General features: G+C 41.9%; 1 protein-coding gene across 5 annotated transcripts in view; it reads left to right on the top strand.

Moving 5' to 3' along the window:
- Nucleotides 1–22,111, top strand: part of MILR1 (mast cell immunoglobulin like receptor 1) — a 305,761-nt gene that overhangs the window by 122,386 nt on the left and 161,264 nt on the right. For 4 of the 5 annotated variants that reach the window (XM_069199927.1, XM_069199930.1, XM_069199929.1 and 1 more), the window contains exon 3: nucleotides 1,241–1,528. In XM_069199927.1, coding sequence (XP_069056028.1) covers nucleotides 1,241–1,528 — 288 coding nt within the window. The remainder of the gene's footprint in view (nucleotides 1–1,240; nucleotides 1,529–22,111) is intronic. The other variant, XM_069199928.1, reaches the window with a different exon arrangement.

The following is a 22,111-nucleotide window of genomic DNA, read 5'->3' as shown; positions in this document are numbered from 1 at the left end:
TTAAAGCTAATACTGGATTTCAAGCACCTTTACATTTGTAGATTAACCAGTTGTGTACATTTACATTTCTTTCAGGGAAGTAGGCACCCTGGCAAGAAGGCCTGGTTAGCTGTCTGTCCCTCTCTGTTTTACAGCTCCTAGAGACTCCCTGCCTTACACTTCAGCTAAAGCTTTTCAACTGTCGGAATTAACCGTCCCTGGATAGTTGTCTTTTCACAAAAAGTAGGGGAACAGTTTTTTGTTTTTTTTTAATTAAAAAAGTGTTGGCATGTCATGCCCCTCGGAGCCCGCCCACTTTGACCACTGGGCTACCGTATGCAGTATGCTAGCTACATCTGCTGTGAATGTACTGGCCTTTCTCGCCTTCAGCATCACTGGTCTAAGATGATGCCTCATAAACTCAACGAAGACAGTGACCGGTACATAGGGCACATGAGAGCCCAGGAAGAAAATATATTCATCAGCTCCTGTCTCAAGTCTGTCTTAGAACGCTCAAGCGACAAAGAGAAGGACTAGTATAAGTGAGCTTATGTAAAATGCAGTGTACGTGTTTAGCCAACCCACTGGATGGATACATTTTGGCCAATGCTCAGGTTCTGCAGAGAGATACAGTAAGCTCAAGTCCATAGCATTTGTAAATACTTTTTGGGTCTGATGTTAGCCAAGGCTTTTTGATTTTACTACATGTACAAATTTATTATACATACTTGTAAGGGCTGTCAGCTATCCCTCTTCATTCCCATTTTTCTTCTGCTCACTAAAGCATACTGCATGGGGAAAGGGGTCAACCCAATTCAGCCATCAGCTAAATTCACTGTGAGTGACAACATTCTGCTCTTTCACGAGGAACACATCTGCACACAAAGTAATTTCGTTCAGTACCACTGATTACTATCGCAATGTGTGCTTTTTGAAACCCAAAAAAATATTTTTGCTTTTAGCCAATGTTTTTGTATTGGTTAGGGCACAGCAGGTCCCTCAACAATAACCTTTTACAAAACCAAAACAAGTGCTGACAAAGAAGAAAGGCTGGCAGCCAATGCCAAACGTCTTGATTTTATCAATGCTTGCTTCTAAATGACAACATTCATGTTCCTCCTTTACACTTCTGCTAATTTACCCCATCGGGAGAGGAAGAATGCTGTGGTTGTGCGAGTCACTTCCTTTACATGTATTTCACAGCACTAATATTGGAATTGCATGTGCACATATTTAGACTGATATTGATTTCTCTTTCTAGCAGGCGCTGTTTCACAACCAGAACTGTGGTCCAAGAGCACCTTTGCAGCTGCAGGACAAAACGTGACCCTCTCCTGCTTCACCGCTAATGGAGGTCTTCCTATCACCTATGAATTATTTAAAATGGACACCATTCAAAAAACTGTAGTAGTGAGAGAAAGAAACGGGACTGCAAAATTTACCGTTCTTGTCAAAAACATTACAGACGTGGGAGAATATAAGTGCACAGCTCAGAACAACTTTACCACAGCTAAACAATACAGCAAAGGCCTCAATCTGAGTTTGGCCGGTAGGTACTTCCCAACCGCAGGGACCACCAAAGGAAATGTCTCATAGATTGTTAGATTTCTTTAATTCATTTGAACATTTTGGGAGCGGGAGAAACCTATAAATTATTAACTAATACTCTCTACAACACTTGGCCCATATGGCAACGGACCTTTGCGATAAGTAAGAATGTAGAAGCTGCACATCTTAAACATTCAGTTACTACTTTCCTCGATTACATTTAGATTCTAGAGTCAATAAAGTGACTTCTAATTATTTTTAAAGGTTTTCTTAATCATTAGTTCTTATATCTCTTTATTATTTAGTCAAATACAAATTACAGAACATTGCATAAAGCGTGTTCCATAAAGCTGATTCCCAGTCTAATTTCTAAAATAACAAAGAATATTTAGCTGAATAACTCATAAAGAGTTATCTTGCATAGTAGTCATAGAAAGCTCAGTAACACAGAATAGTCTGTGTTAGGAAGCTATATTGAATAAAAAATATGAAATAACAAAAAGGAACAACCATCTGACAGTCTTGTCTAGCCTCAAAGGCTGTCTTGTTCAGAATGCGAATGGTGAGAACATCCCTATCTCCTGCAGTCTCACAGCCATTGAGTCTGTCGGGCTCCCCCTTTTCTCTTTCTCTGGGACAGCTTTTATACTGAACACCTTACACAAGTTTAACAGTTGACAGGTAAAATTATAAATTCTGCCAGTCCGAGCGTGAAAATTCCATACAACAGGAACAGTTTCCATGAAGGTGGTAAGTTCTAACAAAGAGCATTCTAAACACATGATACATTAACTAAACTTTTAACAGCTTTGAAACGTCGTCTAACGTTCTCATTCGCATTGGGTTTTTGAAAGACAGAACGTTCATGTAAGTTTTATGTGTGAATACATCTCTTCAGTTCCACTCACACATATCTTTAGTCTAGAAGCCTATTCATAAAGAAAAAAATGTTAAGATTAGTTAAGCAAAATAGCAATTTCATTGCAGGTCAGTCAGTTAAATAGAAAATAATATTATTTCTTTGTTAGAATAGGAAGTTTGCATCATGAAAAGTTATGCAAACAGCCATGACAGAAGTCAAGAAAAGCAATTCTGACTAAGTTATAGTCGTTAAGAATTTGTCAACATTTAGCATTTTCAGTCAAGTACATTATGCATGCTTTAGAGAAGAAAATTTGCACTTAACATGCAGCGTTTTTTTTAGGCCTACATTTCACTCATACAGATTATTGTTTTAATACATTTATTTCTATTAGAATCTCTAGAAACTCAATGCATATAATTCCCATGTTGCTCATTAGGTCTCGCCTGAGGCAGTGAGATCTGGTGTATCCTAAACTTAAAAAGTGATTAGAGGCCACCCATTACTTACTATTGGTTGGCGTCTTCACTCTCACTTCTTTTGTCTTCATTGGTGAGTGGCAGTTGGGCCACTCACCAATGAGTTTCAGTTTGCCAGCCGGTCTCGCTTCAGATTCATATACACACACACACATCAGGATTTTGGTTTCATTCGACACACACAGATACAGCAGCTTCTAGCCGGCATATATCACATAAATTACTCCACATAATGCCACTCTATGCCACTTTAATATGTTCTACTCTACAGCACTCTACTCCACAACATTCTGTGACATTCTGCGCCACTCCACTCTATGGCACTCCAATCTACGACACTCTACTCTACTTTACACCACTCCACTCCACTCTGTGCCACTCCACAACGCCTATGCCACACCACTTCACTCTAGCCACTCCACTTTACAACACTCCATTCCAATCTACGCCACTCCACAGCATTTCACACTACTCAGCTGTACATCACTCCACTCTGACATTCTACTCCATTCTGGAACACTCTACTCCAGTCCACTCTGTGACACCTGTGCCACTCTATACCACTCCAGTCTACGCCACTCTGCTCTACGACACTCAAATCCACTCCACACCACTTCACTACACTCTACTCCAGTCTATGCCGTTCCGCTCTATACTTCTCTACTCCAGTCTACGCCACTCCATGCCACTCTACGAAAATTCACTCTATTACTCTCTACTCCACTCTATGCCACTATACACTGCGCCACTCCATGCCACTTTACTCCACTCTATTCCACTCCACTTTGTGCCACTCTAATCTACTACACAACACTCTACTCCACTGCATGACACTCTACGCCACTCAGCAACACTCCACAAAACTCTGTTCTATGACAAATGACTCTACAACAATCCACTGTATGCCACTCTGTGCAATTCCACTCTACGACACTCCACTATTCACCACTCCTCTTTACGACACTGTATTCCACTATACACCTGTTCACTCTATGCCCCTCTACTCCACTCTATGCTGCTTCAATCTATGCCACTCCAATCTATAAAATTTTACTCAACATCACTCCAATCTGTGACACTCTACTCTATGCTACGTCACCCTACACCAATCCAATCCACTCCACTCTACACCACGCCATGCCACTCCACTCCTCAACACTCTACAACGCTCCACTCTACTACACTTCACTCAACCCCAGGAGAAGGGTGAATGGGAACAGCAAAATAAAATACAACTCTAAAAATAGTAAGGACAGAAGCATGGAGATATGCAGTTTTATAGGTTAATGCAGAACTAGCACTAAGAAGCACAGAGTGCAAATGATAGTCAATGGTCGCAGTAGCCTGGAACCTAGGCACAATTTGACACTTATGGAGCACAGGTCAGATACACCAACCAGGTTTAGTTCTTTAAATCCTAATCAACCAGAGGAGTACACTTCATAAACTCCCAGGGTTCCAAGGGAGGCACTTAGAGAGTCCCAGGATGGGTGGCACAGTCCAGTCCACTTCCAGTTGCCACTGATGAGCTTGGCAGCTGCAGGAAGGACCTCTTGTAGCTTGCTTGTAGCCCTGTAACTTGAACAAAAGGTCAGCCTAATGACCCTTGGAGCCCACATCTTTGTCCTGGGTACAGGAGGGAGAGCTGGTACAGTCATTCAGGGCTTTTGTCAGGTCTTAGACAGTAGGTTTAGCCTCTTCAGATCTGCCACATGTCCAGGAGTGTACTGGAGTGGATGCGTGAAGTGCCACAGTTATGACTGGCATGAGCCAGTGGTTTAAAATGACCCCAAGGGATGCCCTTACCAATGGGGTAAAGATTTCTGCGGCCAACCCTACCTAATTTGGGTGTTTTCAAAATGATTGACGTCTTCAGTCACACTGAAATTGGGCTCTGAGTGGTGGGCTGTGAATGACTAATGTATTATAGTAATCTTAGTGTTCCCCCACATCTAACACTGAACTCAAGGTACTTCTATACAGTCTCTGTAACCCCAACAAACTCAGAAACAGAAATCTGGTAGAATAGCTGGGTTCAGCAATCAGACAGTGGATACACACACATTTTTTGACATCTTTTTCTTCATTAAAATGTGGCCAAATGTCATATGAAAAACCCCAGTTGACCTGTTAAGCTGCTGTTGACACTCCAGTAAGGGCTGAAACTGTGATCTCAGCAAGAAACCCTCTTTGACCGAGGCCGGTCTTATTTGGAGGTCATACAAAGGTACAGGCCTGTGTGTTAGCTATACTGTATCTGCTGGTAAAAGGGTAGCCCTCTTTGAAGTTAATCAAGTCCTTGGGCCCACACACAGGCCATCCTTTAAAGGGCACATCCTCCCCACACCAAAGGCCTTTTGAACCTGTCCTAGGAGCAAGTTCATGTTTTAGTCACACCTTTTGAATTGATAATTACTAGCTGAAAGAAGCTATAGAGCAAATGCAGATTTAGCTTTCATTGACGGCAAAGGTGCCTTTTTAAAAAAGTCATCTTTCCAAAATAGTTATTACAAGTCCGCCTTCACCAGTGAATTTGACTTGTGATAAATATTTCAGAAAGTCCCAAAATAAAATTTGTACGTTTTATACCTGTTTCGTAGACAGAATAACATTTATTAAACTTATTATTGTATCCTAATGCTCTCTTATAGAACATTTAACCCTGCTACATGGAAAATAGCTTTGAAGTGCTGGTCACTGTAAAGACATGTTTAACATTAACCTTTACATGCCCTATGTTTAAATACCATGCACTTTGCCTTAATGGACAGCAAGGCATTCATAGGGACGACTTGTAAATAATTAAAACGAGAGGTTTAGGCCTATCAAAACATTTTATGTTGACAGGTGAGATTTGCAAGTAAAACCTGCACAGCCAAGCTACTGCCTGCAATCCTGATCACATTGTCACGGCACTGTGGGCGTTGCAGTCCACTTCTCACAATTAAATTACAGGCCCTGGCTACACATTGGTACTACTAAGGAGTTGCAGGTAAGTTAAATGTACCAATTAGTTTCATACCAATTTCATCACATTGAAAGGAGAAGCTAAAGCACTTTACCTCGGGTTAGTGGGGTTACACACACACAGTTCTGTAGTTAGCAAAAATAGGGTTCAGCGAAAAGGGCATATTTCGAACACAAAAATAATAATGGACTGGATTACAATCTAGAGAAATTACCAGTGGCTGAAATTATTTCAAGCCATACATTTGTCACGTTTTTGGTTTTCCTCACTATGAATTAGAGGCACCCAACACCATATCAAACTTAACACTAATGTGCCTACAAAGTGCACTGCACTACTCAGAATTACGAAACATTAAAGCTCCCTAAAATAATGTGAAGTGTGCTTAGCAATAATACAGTCTTTACGTCAATTACACTCCAAGGACGGCCCCTCATGAAGGAAATTTCACTTCTCTGTCTGGGGCACCTCGGAATAGTCGCTCTCTGTTAACACCCTGGAGTTACTTTGCACTATTGCAAGATTGACGCGCAGTATCCACTCGCTCTGAGATTCCTCACTGTGAACCATCACGAATCTTGCAGGTACAGTTTCAATAGGTGGCCAGCAAAGATGGCCTCTGAGAGTTCCTTCTGACATGCGAGCAGCCTAATCTCACAAGAGATGGTTCATTGTGCAGGAGGAGCATAATGATTCACCAAGTGTGTGAGCCAGCCCACAGCCTCATCGTCGGTCACCTGAGAATGTCTCACATAAACAATCATACACCATTACAAGTATAATATAGGAGCAGGGGTTTCAGAGCCTGGTAGGTGTTCTATTATCTGTCATTCAACCACAGCGCAGGGCTATCTAAGGCTGATGGCATAAAAACGTTCAGGATTTGAAAGATGAACTGTCACTTACACAGTGCACTCTGGGAGATCTCACAGGTGGACACTCCTCACAGAGTAAGAAACGGACACCTTATGACATAGAGGTACAAAGTGATTAAATGGGCGGCTCTGGGAAGCATGACTTTATATTTGAGAGGCAAGAAGGGTTTGAGAAAGCATGGGGTGAGTTAAAGAGGGATTTAGGAACAACAAGACTGAACATGCATGAAGGTAGAGAGCTGCGAGCGGGCATGACATATCAAGGAAAAGTTAATGCACTGATGGATTGCACCAGATAAAGATGTCAGTGATGAAAACATCTGAATGTTTCTTGTTCATCATCAGCTGTGTGGGACATAGCTCAAAGGGCTGAGAAGAGACACATATGTCTGAGACAGGCCAGTAGAAGATGCAAGTACCTAGTGTTAAAGACAACACATAGTTATAAATATGCTATAGATTCACTTCTTCAGACTACAATGTCCTGAATCAAGCTCAAGAAGAAGGTCTGATTACATGTTTCAACAAATACCATAGTATTAGGAATGTAGGCCCTGTGATGAAAATGTTTCTGTTTCTGTTGATTACATCACATGCCAACCTCAATCGAGGGCAAATCAGTGGCAAGTATTGGCTTAAGTACATAAAAGTAGCACTACTAGAATTTAATGTGGAGGGGATAGCCATGTCAACATGAATTTGCCTTGGTACCACCTTCCCATACGATCAACTTGATGCGTTCCTCTTTCTCTGGGCAGAGGACCTTACTGCAAATTTCTAATAGTCACATCTTCTCTAGACGTTTCTTTTAACATTGCTGGTAGGAACACTGGAAAAGAAAATGGACCATGTTGTTACAGATGAGTTTCTAATAATCAGTTCTGTGACTTTATAATAACCCAGTGCTTATAATTTGTGCTTGTTGTTTCCGGTGCTGAGCACCAGCACTTATTTTTAAGGGCCGGTGCTTAGTCTTCTGCCTCAAGCATTAACTGCGAGAAAAAGACACATATGGGAAAGGCGGAGAAAGAGAAAAACGAAAAAGCGTCATAATGGGGGAAGGCTGTAAGAGTGAGCTGAGGGGGCAGGGAGTGGCTGTGAATGGATTAAGGAAGTCACATATGGCGTCAGGATTACGCCGCCTCAGTATTACTTGTCCGCACATTTAATTGCCGCAGCCCCGTGTTTAGGAGGAGAGCTTTGGGCACCGGCATGTTTTTATTTTACAAATGAAGCACTGTCTTAACCCGATTTTGCAAAATATCATTGTTTTATTTTGTCACTTAGTAGAAAATAAATTGCCCACCTCTGATAGCTCTCTGAGCATAACTAGGAGGTACTGAAATGCTAGTGTGCAGAAACTTGGGGACTTTTTTTAAGAGCAGATTTTTTGCAGGGTAATATTTCAAGCATAGCATATTTCATCCCTAGCACACAATGAACCTGACACATGAAGATGCACTTGTAAGTTGAGTCTTTAAGTAGATTTTCACCTTCACAAAGTATTTACATGTGTGCTACAAGTTGGATGCTGCATACATTTATACTAACTTTGCGCTATTCAGTACCCATATTAAACATATATTTTTTAGAACCTGTCTCCAAACCAAAGCTCTACTCAAATACTTCTCTGACAGCTCTAGGATGGAGTGTGGTACAGTGTTGTCTCACAGACAAAGGATCTCTTCCCATAAACTACTCCTTCTTCGCCGGAGGCACCTTCCCTTTCTTCATAACCAGAAATGACAGAGTTTCTGCTACACTGACTTACAATCTAAATTCCTCCAGGGTTTATTGGACATATAAATGCAAGGGTGAAAACATGTTTCCAACGTTAGACAATATAGTGACAGTTTCCCCTTCAGAGTAACAGGTATGTATGCACAGTCTAAGTTTAATATTATTGGACTTTTTTCTCGAGTGAACAGTTTTTAGTAAATTCTTGAAATTACTGAAAGGAGGACATTTCTTTATGCATGATTCCGTCACACACCAAAATGAAATGCATAGCTCTCAAAATGACAATCCAAACCTAACAATAATCTCATCCACTCCGCCCCAAAGCCATCATTCAATGTGCATTCCCATGATACTACCTCAGTGTTCACAATACCTTATGAAAAGTAATGACAATCTGAAGCTTTTGTCTAACGCTTCATACTGCGTAAGAGTATCCATTTCTTTATACCATACGACGACACAGAAACAAATAAAACATAAAATAAATTTGCTACCAAAATGTGTGTCCCACAACTAAACACACATCCTCCACCCTACTCATGCACTTTACTCTCAAGAATCCTCAAAAGAGAACACCCTCCCTGCCGAACTCTTAACTCCCAAATCGAAGATCTGATAAACAACTTCTGCAAAGGCAGTTGAAGCTCGTTCCTAAATATGTACTACTCAACCACACACCTCAGTCTTATAAAGTGCCTTTGACTACATCATCTATCTCAAAAAGCCCAACTGATAAGGATTTACGTACAATCTCTATCATCTCATCACCCACTAGACTCCAACTACTCTTATACTTATGGACACATTTAACTTAACCTCACCATCTACATTTGTACCGTCTCCCCCCCACAATTAACCCATCTACATAAACCTCTTAGCATACCAAACACTGCAGTTTAAAACATAGAACCTACTTCCAGAAGAGGTAAACAGCACACAAAAAGAAAATGTGAATGTCTCAGGATCCTTACTCCAATTACACTAGACCTTGAATGCTCACAGACATAACAAGAAATGTTTTTCGGGACTCAATGCACCGTACACAATTGTAGACCAACAATAGCAAATACTGGCAACGTCTTAACTCTCCTACTTGCCAAAATCATAGACCTACTATTTATGATAGGAAACAGATCTCCTGGACCATCTATAATATTCTCTTCCACTATTACGTCATCCACTGCGACATAAAGGACAAAACGGCAGTGGAGTAGCCATCTTTCACAAAACTCTAACATTTCAAAGTCCACACTATCTTACTTTCCAGGGCCTCAAAACACCCTTACAGCAAACCTCATCTACCACCCCCGAAAAACAATCTGGCATTTGTAGAGCTCTTCATTGAATATGCCACTAATCAGCTACTGGCATCAAACGCTTGCATCAAAAGGTGACCTAAACCGGCATTGGAATGATAATTATGACACAGACACTGCATTGTGAGGAACTGCAAGTCCCAGGAGGCCCCGGTGGAGGTGGAGCCAGCATCCTTGGCATTGTTAGCATCCTTATAGCCCTATAAAGCACCAGCCAGTCACCCCCTGCGCGGGTCACAGACACTGCATCACAAGGGAGTGCAAGTCCCAGGACGCTCGGTGGAGGTGGGTCCAGCATCCTGATAGAGCTACACAGCATCGACCAGTCACCCACTGCGTGAGACATGGACACTGCATCATGAGGGACTGCAAGTCCCAGGAGGCCTCTGTGGAGGTGGGACAAATTTCAGATAGTGCTATAAAGCACTGACCAGTCACCCGCTGCATGGAACACACACAGGCCACTACCGGGGAAAGCCCAGGCCAAAGGCAGGCTCATCTTTGCCCATCATCTCCAGGAAAAGGCAAGGCCAGGCCATCCCCATTGGCACTGTAGGACAGTATCGCTTCTCGCAGCTAAGGTAGGACTTTTTTTGGCCATTTTAACTTCAAGTTCTGCTGATTCTCAAGTTAAATGCAGTTTCCTCTCAGGGGCCAACAGTTCTTCCGCTTCGCAAGTAGGTGGTACGCCGTTTAGAGAGAGACATAGGGGTGCGGCTGAACCCTCTAACCCTCGTTCCACCACACCCCACAATTACCAGCAGTCCGATTACCTGAAGCCAGATTTTCATCCATGCCTGAAACTCATTTGTCTCGCTTACCTTTTCCCCCTGAGTGCATCCCTTTTGTCATTGTCATGGATCAAGTCCCACCTTTACTTCAAATAAGAGGGAGGCCTGGTCGGACTTGAAACATAAAACAATACATAGGATTTAGGCGAATTCAGGATGGTCAGACAACCTCCCAAATGAGATCCGGACAGTGAGGAGAGTGTCCTGGGTGAGCCGAAAACCAAAATTCTAAATCAAACTACTGTGTTGTTATTAATTTATGATGGCTTCCGTTGGTGGAAAAATTAGTTGTTGCCTTGAAACAACTGGCTAGCGTTCAAGGAAGAATAAGAGCCTTACTTCTGGAGTTCCTGTTTAAGTCCACCCACAGTGTATCCTCCGAAATCTAAATCCCATATGATATAATGCAATTTAGATTTTGGGGGACAGGATATCCATCACCGTTGTGACGGACTAACTTGTCCATTAATATCGAAATCAGGCCGTTGGTCTATGGGTGACTTTTATGTAGCTGGTTTTCAATCTTTTTATTCCCCAGTGATTTCATCTTCTGGGAGGGCAAGGGATGGTCTGGCTAGCCTGATTTCAGTTAAGTGTTCTTGCTTCGAAGTAAAGCCCTTGGGCTCCTCTCCTTGGGTTCAAGTATTAATGTTGTCCGGAGCAGGCCCTGTTGACTATTGATTTTTACCATATTCTATTTGATCATCACTCTATGGAAGTTGTGAATTCGTTAGATGAATTTGTTGCAAGATTGAATTTTAAAAATCACAGATGGTGTAAGCTATGGCCGGGAGATTTTAATAGCACTTTATATGAGTATAGTGGGCCCCGGTTTGTGGGTTAGAAGATTTAGATGGCCTGGAGTTGGTTTATTTATTTTAAGTATATAAAAGATGGGGATACTTTGAACAAGATGAATTTTAATAATGATCTTCTTTTTGTGAGTGTGGTTTGGCTCCTTTAAAAGGTCATCTAAGTTTCACAGGGGCTGATACACATAGTACTATTGATTTCATAATGATTTTGACACAGTTAATTGATCCAAATTATGGGACATTTTAGAAAAATATTTTTGGAGAAAGCTCTAGTTACACTTTTATGCCACCTCCATTGGGATACCTCGACAAAAATCCATTTTGGTCCAAGTGGGGAATGTGCATCGATCTAAGCGGCTATCAAAGTGTCCAGCAAAGCTATATTTTAGCGACGTTTTTATTGTTAATTTATTTTAATGGTCTCGAAGGACACTTACTTCAAAAGAGGCCAAATATTCCGAAGATGGGCACCCGCTACATTCCTACTCTTCTTTATGCTGATGCTGTGGTCCTCATAGCAAGGGCTGCTAATCGCCTTCAGGGGTTGATGGATGCTTTTTCTTAGTTTATGACTTAATTAGACTTAAAAATTAACCGTTCGGAGTCCTTCACAATAATCTGCGGGTGTAAAGGACAAAAAACAAAAGATCATTATATCAAGGGACTGCCTGTTACAAGAGTAGATAGTTTTAACTGTTTAGGCATCCCTTTTGATTTCCAGCATAAGTTGTGCCCTTTGTTGACAATGAGAGCAATGCAATTTCAAGAGCGATTGTAGCAGTTATCCATTTTGTGTCAAAACAGTGCCACAGGCCAGTGAAGGAGATGGAAACTCTGTATCAATTCAAATATATATTGGTTGACACCTATGGGGCGGGAGTTTGGGGGGCATTGCCATTGTGATAGTCTCAAAAAGATACAAAATTGCTCTTTGCTTATATTATTAACAGTTCCTTCTGCGACGGCTACCTTTTTACTGCCACTTGAGGTAGGGCTTATTTATTTGGAAGACTTACTTGGACTGGCACCCTTCCTGCTTTGGCAAAAAAGCGTGTGAATCTCCAGAGTTAGGTCTAAATAAGATTATTCTTCTAGACTGTATTGGCCTTGGACAAGATGGTTAATATTGCCTGGTTAGCCTACATCAAAAGTATTTTCTCAAGATTGGGAGTACGTGAATTTTTTACTATCCTAGAACTTCTAGGTCCTGCTGTCAGAGCCTCAGTAAGCCTTTTTTTTTCTTTAACAATCAGCGTCACTGTACGTGCTGGTCCAATGCCCTTCAGTTGTCCTCTTTGGCAAGTTATCAGGCCCTGTCTTCTTGATATGAGTTGGAGTTTTACCTAACCTATGTTGATAACACTCAGTACAGATGATATCTAACCAGGTAATGTCTGGGTTCTTCACATTTTCTTTTAGCTTTCCCCCAACAAGAAGGTTATCACACAGGCAATTTCCAAATTGCCAGTGTGTTCACCACTGACACCAAACTACAGTTCATGTTATGCTATTTTGCCCCATTTCCCAATAGGTGCAAATCCGTTTTTTAATCCCTGTTTTACATCCTTTAAATTTTAAATTGTACAAAAAGGGTTACCAGCCCTTATGTGAGCTAGAATCAGCAGACGTTTGCTGCACCGTTATTAGCTTCATTAGAGGATCATTATTTCTTAGAAAAAGATATTCTTAAACAGTTCCTGCCTTGATTTTATAATTACAACTATGTACTTGCACTTTACCATTTTAGCAACAAGGTTTTTTGAGGGTTTAGAGGGGATTTGATTGTTCTTAATCATGTAATTTGTGATTTTATGTTTCCTTTATTATGTTCTGTGATTCTCTTCTATTTATTGTTGTTATAATGACTGTATGAGATTCTTACAATGTACTTTTATGGCATTAACGCAGTATATAGTTTGTTTTGATGATGATGATGTTAGTGATAAGTATGACAGGCAATTAGTTTCTTCTGACATTCCAAAAAACAACCCACAGCAAAGGGGAAGCACATCATCTCATTGTAGGGGTCCTCATAACTGATAAAAAACATTGCCACTGCTTCCTCTCACTGTCGCCACATCTCATTTCTTAAAATGCACGGCCTTTGCAAAACCAACAAGCAGCCAAAACCATATGTGTAGCAACATCACAAATAGAACTCTAGGTGGCCTCAACTTAAACTGTCCTTCCTCTTTAAAAAATAATCAAACAAAACATTCCACTATAGTACAGCACCACAATTTTATCAAATAATATTGAAAAGCTTTCTACCCGTAAGATGCATGGGCAAAAGTAAAAAAAAAACTCAGGCAATTGGTATGCAATAGAACTAAACTATAAGAGTAAAATATAGTATTTATAGAACATACATAGAAAAAAGTCATACTCCACAAATTAGCAAACTTCTTTACAAAAAGCAGGAAAAGTACAAAACAAACATATTTATACCCAAAACTGAATTTCTGAAAAATCAATTAAAGCAAAGAATTGTATAAAAGACATTCAGCATCCTTAAATCTAACCACCTTCAAATACTCCCCAGTATAGGAAATCAGCATGTTATTAGTATGGTTAATATCTCTGACCAAATCCTCAACCTTCTGGAAGAGAGCAATCTCTTTGAATATTCTGTTTACAAACCTAACTAAATGCTTAAACTATTTAGTAAAAGTTAGATTTCTTTTACACAAATCAACACCCATGATCTTGAAAAGATTTAAACCTTAACAACTCCATCAAACTACATCTTACATCTGCTTCCATTATACCTTGCCAAACAATTTTGTTCCCACCTTCTTCCTCATGGTTGTACAATCGTAAACACTTCTTTAAAATATTTTAAAGGGATCTTTTTATTATAGATAGCGCAAACTAAACAACAGTGACGGTAAAGATAATACCAAGACACAGCCATCCAAATGCAATCTCCCATCAGCCTCTAGAAATACCCCACTCTGCCACGCACTCCCCTACAGTTCACAAAGCCGCATTAGAGTCTGGGTGTTCCAAGAACAAAGTATCCAGACCAGTGCTCTCATTAGGAGCACACAGTGCACCTTGATGAACATTCCATTTCCCCCATATTTTGGTCCATTTTAAATCAGTTGAAGACATCAGAGAAGCCCGAGATTCTGGAGGGAAGGCTGCCCTGATCCTATTGGATCATTTGGCGGCCTTCAATATGGTCCACCATGAACTTCTGCTAGACCGTTTAGCATCTATTGGAGTACAGGGATAAGCCCTCACATTGCTGCGTTCTTTCCTTTCAGATAGGAAACAGTTTGTGGAGCTGGACTCCTTTGTTTCGGAGCCTTTTTCTCTTCCTTGTGGGGTCCCTCAGGGCTCTTCCATCAGCCCAACTCTGTTCAATATCTATGTCGCACCTTCATATGCTTCAGGTGCTTCGGGTTTGCACTGACTTTTTACGCCGACGACACACAAATTACTGTCTCGGTCTCCAACCAGGACAATAATAGGGGCAGTCTTTTTCATGATTGTATGCTGGCCATCAGCTCTTGGATGAGCAATAACTGCCTAAAATTGAATTCCGATAAGAAGGAAGTTATTGTATTTGGCAACAATCACTCCTTTTGGTCCCCATCCTGATGGCAAGCAGAACTGGGTCCTCTGCCCACTCCCGCTAGGAAGGCTAAAACCTGGGAGTCATCATGGATAATAACCAGGTTAATTCTTTAACTTCGTCAACTTTTTTCAGTCTCAGGATGATCAGAAATATCCTACGATTCATTCCACGTTGCATCGTCCCTTATTCTATCAATGTTGGATTATTGTAATAGTTTATGTCTTAATATGCAGGAGCAACATCTGAATGAACTACATGCACTTTAAAACGCTGCTGCTAGACTCCTATCTGGCACTCCTAAATTCAGTTCAATTAAACCAGTAAGTTGGGCACTTCACTGGCTACTGGTCAGAAAGTGAATCAGGTTTAAATCTTTATGTGCAGCATTTAAAGCTCTGCACAACACGGGCCCCACTCATCTCAAACAGAAGTTAACCTGGTATGTTCCTATTAGAACCCTCTTCTTTCCGTTTCCTGTTTCGATGGACCTAGTGCCAGGACACCCACAGGTAACAGTGCGCTTCAAAAATCTACTTAACATTAACATTTTAATGGACAGTCCCTGCTCTCATAAACTACACTCTCTGCAGTCATGCACCAATCCATGTCCTGCTTCCAATCACATAGTTGTGGTGCCAGTTCAGTCCTCCATATATGTGCAATGTTGCGCTTAGCCACCATCAACCCCAATGTCATCCAGATCTGGTTCATCCAGATAAGGTCATGTATTTCCCCAGACATTAGGAAGCACCACTTTGTGGAGGCCCCCATGCTGCTCCCACAAACATTGTTCAGACAAGTAACCACTGACTCCCAATATTGCTGAATGGCCAGGCAGCTCCCTATCATGTGAAAACATATTCCCACTTGGCCACAGTTCCTAAGACACAATGCAGTCGTTGTTCTTCCAATGTGTGCTACAGTAGCGCATGCAAAGTAGCATATATGTAGAACTTTTAATTGCACTAGGCGAAACCTGGATCTTATAGCCACCCCCGAGGGGGGGTGCCAAGGCCTCAGGTCACTCATCGTCCTCCAGGCCATCAAGGTCTTGCTCCCATTGTTCCCGTAGTCGAGCTATAGTTTACGATAAGTAAGGGAGATTGCCTTTCTGGGCATTTGACCATCTAATAATCTATCCTCAAGCAGAGGTGCTTTGGGGAATTCTGCTTCCTTTGCCACTGCCTTTTGCAATTTGTGGCGTATTTCCAAGTTTTGGTAAGTGTAAGCGGGCCAGCTGAAACTCACTTTGCAGTTCAGCGAGCGGGATAACCCCTCCCTTTGTCCAAAGACCTTCCACTCTGGAAAGCCTAAGAAGGTCCCAATTGTCAAAGCCCTGCTGTGTCTCCAGTGTGCTCAGTCATGTTGTGTTCCACAGGGGAGTGGCCTGTGTAATCACCAGCCCAAGGCATTCAATTTTGTGTGCCAGAGGGTGAGTGTGACTGCCGTTGGGCCCGGGAAGAGCATGTTACGCGCTCCTCCAATAATGACCTTGAGGGAGCCCCCAGGTTGCATGACTTGCATATCCATGCAGTAAGCTGGCTCCCCTTCAGGAAGATAAACCCAGTGGTTGAAGACAATGAGCTGCGCCACCCAGTAATATTTTTGTATGTCGGACAGGGTAATTTCGCTCTTGTACCATCTCCTCAGTTTCTTAATAGCTATCCGCGTGGGTCCCCCATCCCAGAGTAGTGTGCGGATTTCACTTTCAATCACCTGGAAGTAGGATGTTGGGACTTCGTAGAGTGTGTCCTGAAGCATGTAAAGAAAACATGGTAGTCCCATCATTTTAAATAAGGCAGCTTTCCCAAGAAGCAACCAATGTTGGACATCTCTCCACAAGCGCGTAAGCAGTGGCTCTAGGCTGTGAGCAAAAAAGATGACTGGGTCCGCGGTGATATAAATCCCTAAGTAGTGAAATCCCTCCCTGACAATTCCAGCCACACAATCACGGGACAGATGTGATCCCCAAAGGAGAGAAATCAGAGATGTATTCCAGATTATAGTGTAGCCAGATTATCAATGGAGCAGAGTGAGTATGTGCATTATTCTGTTAATTGTGGGGACTCGATCAAAAACTTAAAGGAAAATATCATCTGCATAAAGGGAGATCCTGTCCTCCCAGTCCTCTGTCCACTTCAGCCCTCTAATCAGGGGATCCCATCTTATCCAAGCCGCCAACGGCTCCAAGACCAGGGAAAGATCAAGAGGGAGAGCGGGCATCCCTGTCGGGTGCCATGCTGGAGACGGAACACCGAAGACGTGCCTTCACTCACCGTCACCTGTGCCAGAGCATCAGTGTAGAGGAGCTGTATTGATGCTATAAAGCATGGGTTGAAGCATGCTGGGTAAGGACTTCAAACATGAATGACCACTCAGCTGTGCAAAAAGCCATTTGGGCATCAAGAGAGAGCACAAAGGCTTCCTCGCGAATTTCAGCTGCATGCACTAAGACGCCATGCAGGCGCTGAAAATTGAGAGAGTTGTTGTGCCCCGGCATGAAGACAGACTGATCTGGATTGATCAACGTCTTGACCACCTGAACCGGGTGCGAGGCCAGTAGTTTGGCTAAAATTTTGACCTCTGCATTTAACAGCAAGTTAGGTCTGTACGAGGCACAGTCCTCCAGCGGTTTGCCCTCTTTATGTATAACTACTATATTGGCCAATCTCTGGGCAGGGAGCCCGACTCCAGTCTTTCCATAAACATTCGCAAGAGGTGGGGTGTGACTTTAGGTGCTGTAAGCTTGTAGAGCTCAATGGGCAGGCTGTTGGGGCCCACTGCTTTGCCAGAGTTCAAGTCACTGAGGGCTTTAAGGGTAAAATCCGGAAAGAAGGTAAAGGTGTCATTTTCATGGGTAAGCGGTGGGGGGCTGCGGGCCTTCTTCAGTATGACATCACGATCTCCGTAGTTGAATTTTCAGTCCATTATTGTGCAAGGTGGTACTCCCACCTTCAGCTGGGTGCCAGGGACTCGATGATCACCTTCTACCAAGAGGTAATTGGACAGGCCAGGTGGTTGCAACATTTTCAGTGTAAGGTTCTCAACAAACAGATCTACCACAGGCCCCTCCGAGCACTCAGGTACCCCAATTATTCGAGTATTGTTGCGCCTTAAGCAGCCTTCATAATCCTCTAGCCTAGGCTCCATGGTTTTGGTGGTGGTACGCAGCTCGTTGACCTGGGCTTTCAGAGCCACCGTATCTACTTTGAGGATGGCTGTGGAGTCTTCCACCTCCTTCACACGAGTGCCCATGTTGCTCAGGTCTGCCCACACTAGTGTGACTTCAGTCATGACCGAGTCAATTCTGGCCTCCAGGGAGGTGCGTGTGCCCTGAATTGCTGCCATTATATCTCGGAGTGTGAGTGGCTCGCCGTCTGGGGCACCAGATCCATTGTAGCTTGTGAGTCAGACATCTTCCCCACTGCAGATGTCTATTTGGGAAGCTTAGTCTGATGAGCGCCCACCCTCCTTTGCCTCTCGTATCTTTTGCTGTAGTTTCTCCCCTCAGAATGCACTGAGGTCAAGTGTTGGAGCAAGGGGGATGAAAGGACCACCGCAGTACTCACCGTCACCTGCCAGGGGGCACTAGAAATGCCCCCGAGGCTTGTCTGGTTTCCAACCATTTTCCCCTCGACCCCCCTCATCTCTGATGCAACAGTTTCAAGTGCGCAGTCAGGATGGCGCCTCTATGCCACCCAGGGCCTCCCTGCAAGGCTCTGCGCGAAGGTCACACTAAAAAGGGAAGTGCGTCTGGGAAGGAGGCAAGCACCCCCAGCGCCCTCCAAATCCAGCAAATAGTTATGTGGGCAGCGCCTCCTGAGAGACTCCTAGAGCTCCTGCCAGGCAGAATGGATCCAATGTGGGGCTGAGATTCAAAGCTTCTCACCATGCTCCCCTCACTCAGTCGAGATCCACCAGGGTCATGGGAACAGTCAATGGCAGCACTGCATCCCCCAGCGAACGCGGTTGCAAAGCAATTCGCAGTTACCACCAGTGTCACACTGGTGGTAACCCATTTGCAAAATGTGAATGTTGCCCAAAATGTTTTTTCAGAGCAGGCAGTGGTCCAATGGACCACTGCCTATTCTGAAAAAACTAAACTAAATGGTTTCGTTATTTTTTTTGTATTGCAACTCGTTTTCCTTTAAGGAAAACAGGCTGCAATACAAAAAAAACTGATTTATTTAAAAAGCAGTCACAGACATGGAGGTCTGCTGTCTCCAGCAGGCCACCATCCCTGTGAGTGCAGGGAATCACTATGGGGTCGCAAAATGCGACCCACCTCATTAATATTAATGAGGTGGGTCTTTGCGACCCCATAGCGATTCGCAGACGGTGTCTGAGACACTGTTCTGCATCAGAATTTGCGATTCTGAAATTGCTACATCTGGCCCTTAAATCTTCACTTTGAATAATTGGATTACCGTATGAATTCTTTGGGCATCACCTACAGTCAATGTGAAATGATAGACAATTTTATCTCTGCATAAATTCCACTGAATTTGTTAACTATATATATATATATATATATATATATATATATATATATATATATATATATATAAAACGTTGCCTAAACCAGATACAAGAATGGATGACTCCTACAAAACTAGATTAAATCCCAGGAAAACTGACTTCCTGCTTATTAAATCAGATCTTTGAAACGGCTACACAACGTAATCAGAGCAGCTAAATTTATCACCTGAATTTATCACCTGTGCCAGATCTCTAGGTATCACGCCAAACTAAATTGGCACAAACATCAAATAATGGCAAAGAATATTTATTATTATCTATTTTTGCTGAAGCCTGTTAAAAATTAGGATTATATGGAGACGAATTGCTAGCCCTTCAATATGGCTAGCGTCTCTAAATGCAATATTAAATAAAGTTTTTAGGATGGTCCCTGATAACAAGAAACATGAACATATAACTCTAGTACTTAAGACTCTTAGATGATCACCAATGCTGCACCTTAAAAAGAGTCTGCATAACCCATAAAATGATATGGGGGTAATTTATATATTGGTAGGCTTGCTTTCATGCAGGGGTCAGAGGGCTTGAAGGGATATCACTTCCCCCTTTCTAGTTACAGATGGCACACTAAATGTAGAGGGTGTTGTTCAGTTGGCAATCTCCTCCCACAGTGGTTCCTGGCTCCATAATGGAAACAACTTTGAGGGAGCAAAAATGATGTTTTCCAAACACTGTGAATCTTCCACTAGCATGTAGGGGTGTTTAGGAACCTTTTCTTTTCAGGACCACCATGTTTGCTATATCAGTCCCATGCAAGTCAGGTGAGAAACACGACTCACAGGAATGTCAATGTAAGTTTATTTCTTCCTGAGAATAAGAATAAGTTCAATGCTACCTTAGAGAGCTCTGACCAGTACACGCCCAGCAGGCTCGCCAAATAATACACCTTTCATCAAAATTCTAAAGCATGCCTAACAACAAATCTTCCTACATTCTATAACAGAACCCCTAATCCCTGGCCGTGACGCACTAAACTAAACTGAAACACAATGGACAAATAATGGTGTCATGACATTCATGTTTAGATACTGCATTGAGTTTTCTCTTTTTTTTTTTCTTTTTTTTTTTTTAAATGAAGACAACAGATAAATACTTAGCAATAAAACATTACATACAGCTATAAACACGTGATCTATGTATTTAATGGAGTTCTACCTACAAAGTATTAAAATTCACTAGCATAAATAAATCATTTCCTAAAACCAATTGCTGTGACACACGACAGCGTAACCATAGGATACTTTTAACAAAATCTCCACTGTACTTTACATATTCTATTGCTGTTACATATTGGTATTTCTTGATGACTTGTGTCACTATGATCTGCAATAGCTTTGTTGCCTAAATCACAACCCTGTGGTTGCTCTCTGTCCTGTTGCACTTTGGGTTCCAACTGAAGTTTTGCCACCTTGGATTTGTTCCACCACTTATTTCCATCTAACCTTATGATGTTACCATGTACCAATTCCACCTTCACAGGATCTGAAAATCTTGGACTGCCTTTCTTAACAAATGTTGGCAACTTGATACATACCCAATCACCTTTTGAAATGGAGGACTCTTTTGTCCCCTCCTTTTTGTTATAATAAGCTTTTTGTTTAATCTGCTTATTCTTTACATTAACCTTGAAAGTGTCAGAATAATCTTTCCCATGTGTTTGTTTCAAACATTTAGACATCCACCAGTGTCTAAATTGTGTAACTGGTTTCCTCCCTTTAAGTGCCTCAAATGGGGACACACCTGTGGTTGAATGAGGTGTGGTCCTTTAGAACCGCAACATAGTTTAAACCAAGGCACTCATCTCACATCTGTTTTTTAATGCCTATCTTATGCATTTTCCCAGCACTTGATTAAAACATTCTACTAATCCATTCCTTTTGGGCTGATAAAGGGAACACCTTAAATGTTTTATAGAACTGTCTTTCAGAAATTATTCAGATTCCTCAGAGACAAATTTTACCCCATTATCAGAGACAATGTCTTCTAGAAAACTTTCATTCATTAATACATCTCTTAGAAATGTTAATACTGAATTTTGACTTTGATTTGTGTAAAAACTTCATATAAGGCCATTTTGAGTAATAATCTATCAGAACATATGCATGACGCAGATTGTAATTGAGAGAATGAAACAGCCCAACCAAATCAACACCTTGTATCCTCCATGGACCCGACAGACATTCTATGGGGTCAAGAGGTGGTGTCAATGTTTTTAGAGACTTGTCACAATTAGCACACATAGTACAGTTCCTTACTAGCTGTTCAATTTCATTGTCCATATGTGGCCACCAAAAACAATCTTGTATTCTTATTTTGGTTAACATGCCATCTAAATGACTTTCATGAGCCTCCTTTATAATGGTATCCTTCAGCTCATCTTGCGGAGCAAGTCTATAATTTCTCAAGAGGACATTGTCCTCAATGGTAAGTTCATCTGAAACAGTTGAATGTTGACTGCCATTACCTTCTCATGAGGCTACCCTTCTCTGTAATATCTCATGATTTCACATAAATCTTTGTCATTCTCCAACTTTACCTTTCATTCTCTTTCTGAACATACACACATCTGTTTCATCTCAACAGCAGCAATCAAGCAACTCTCATCGTCATAACTTT

This window comes from Pleurodeles waltl, chromosome 7 (genome assembly GCF_031143425.1).
Source record: "Pleurodeles waltl isolate 20211129_DDA chromosome 7, aPleWal1.hap1.20221129, whole genome shotgun sequence".
NCBI lineage: Eukaryota > Metazoa > Chordata > Amphibia > Caudata > Salamandridae > Pleurodeles > Pleurodeles waltl.
Note: the sequence above shows the minus strand (reverse complement) of the source record. Positions and strands in the feature narration are given on the sequence as shown.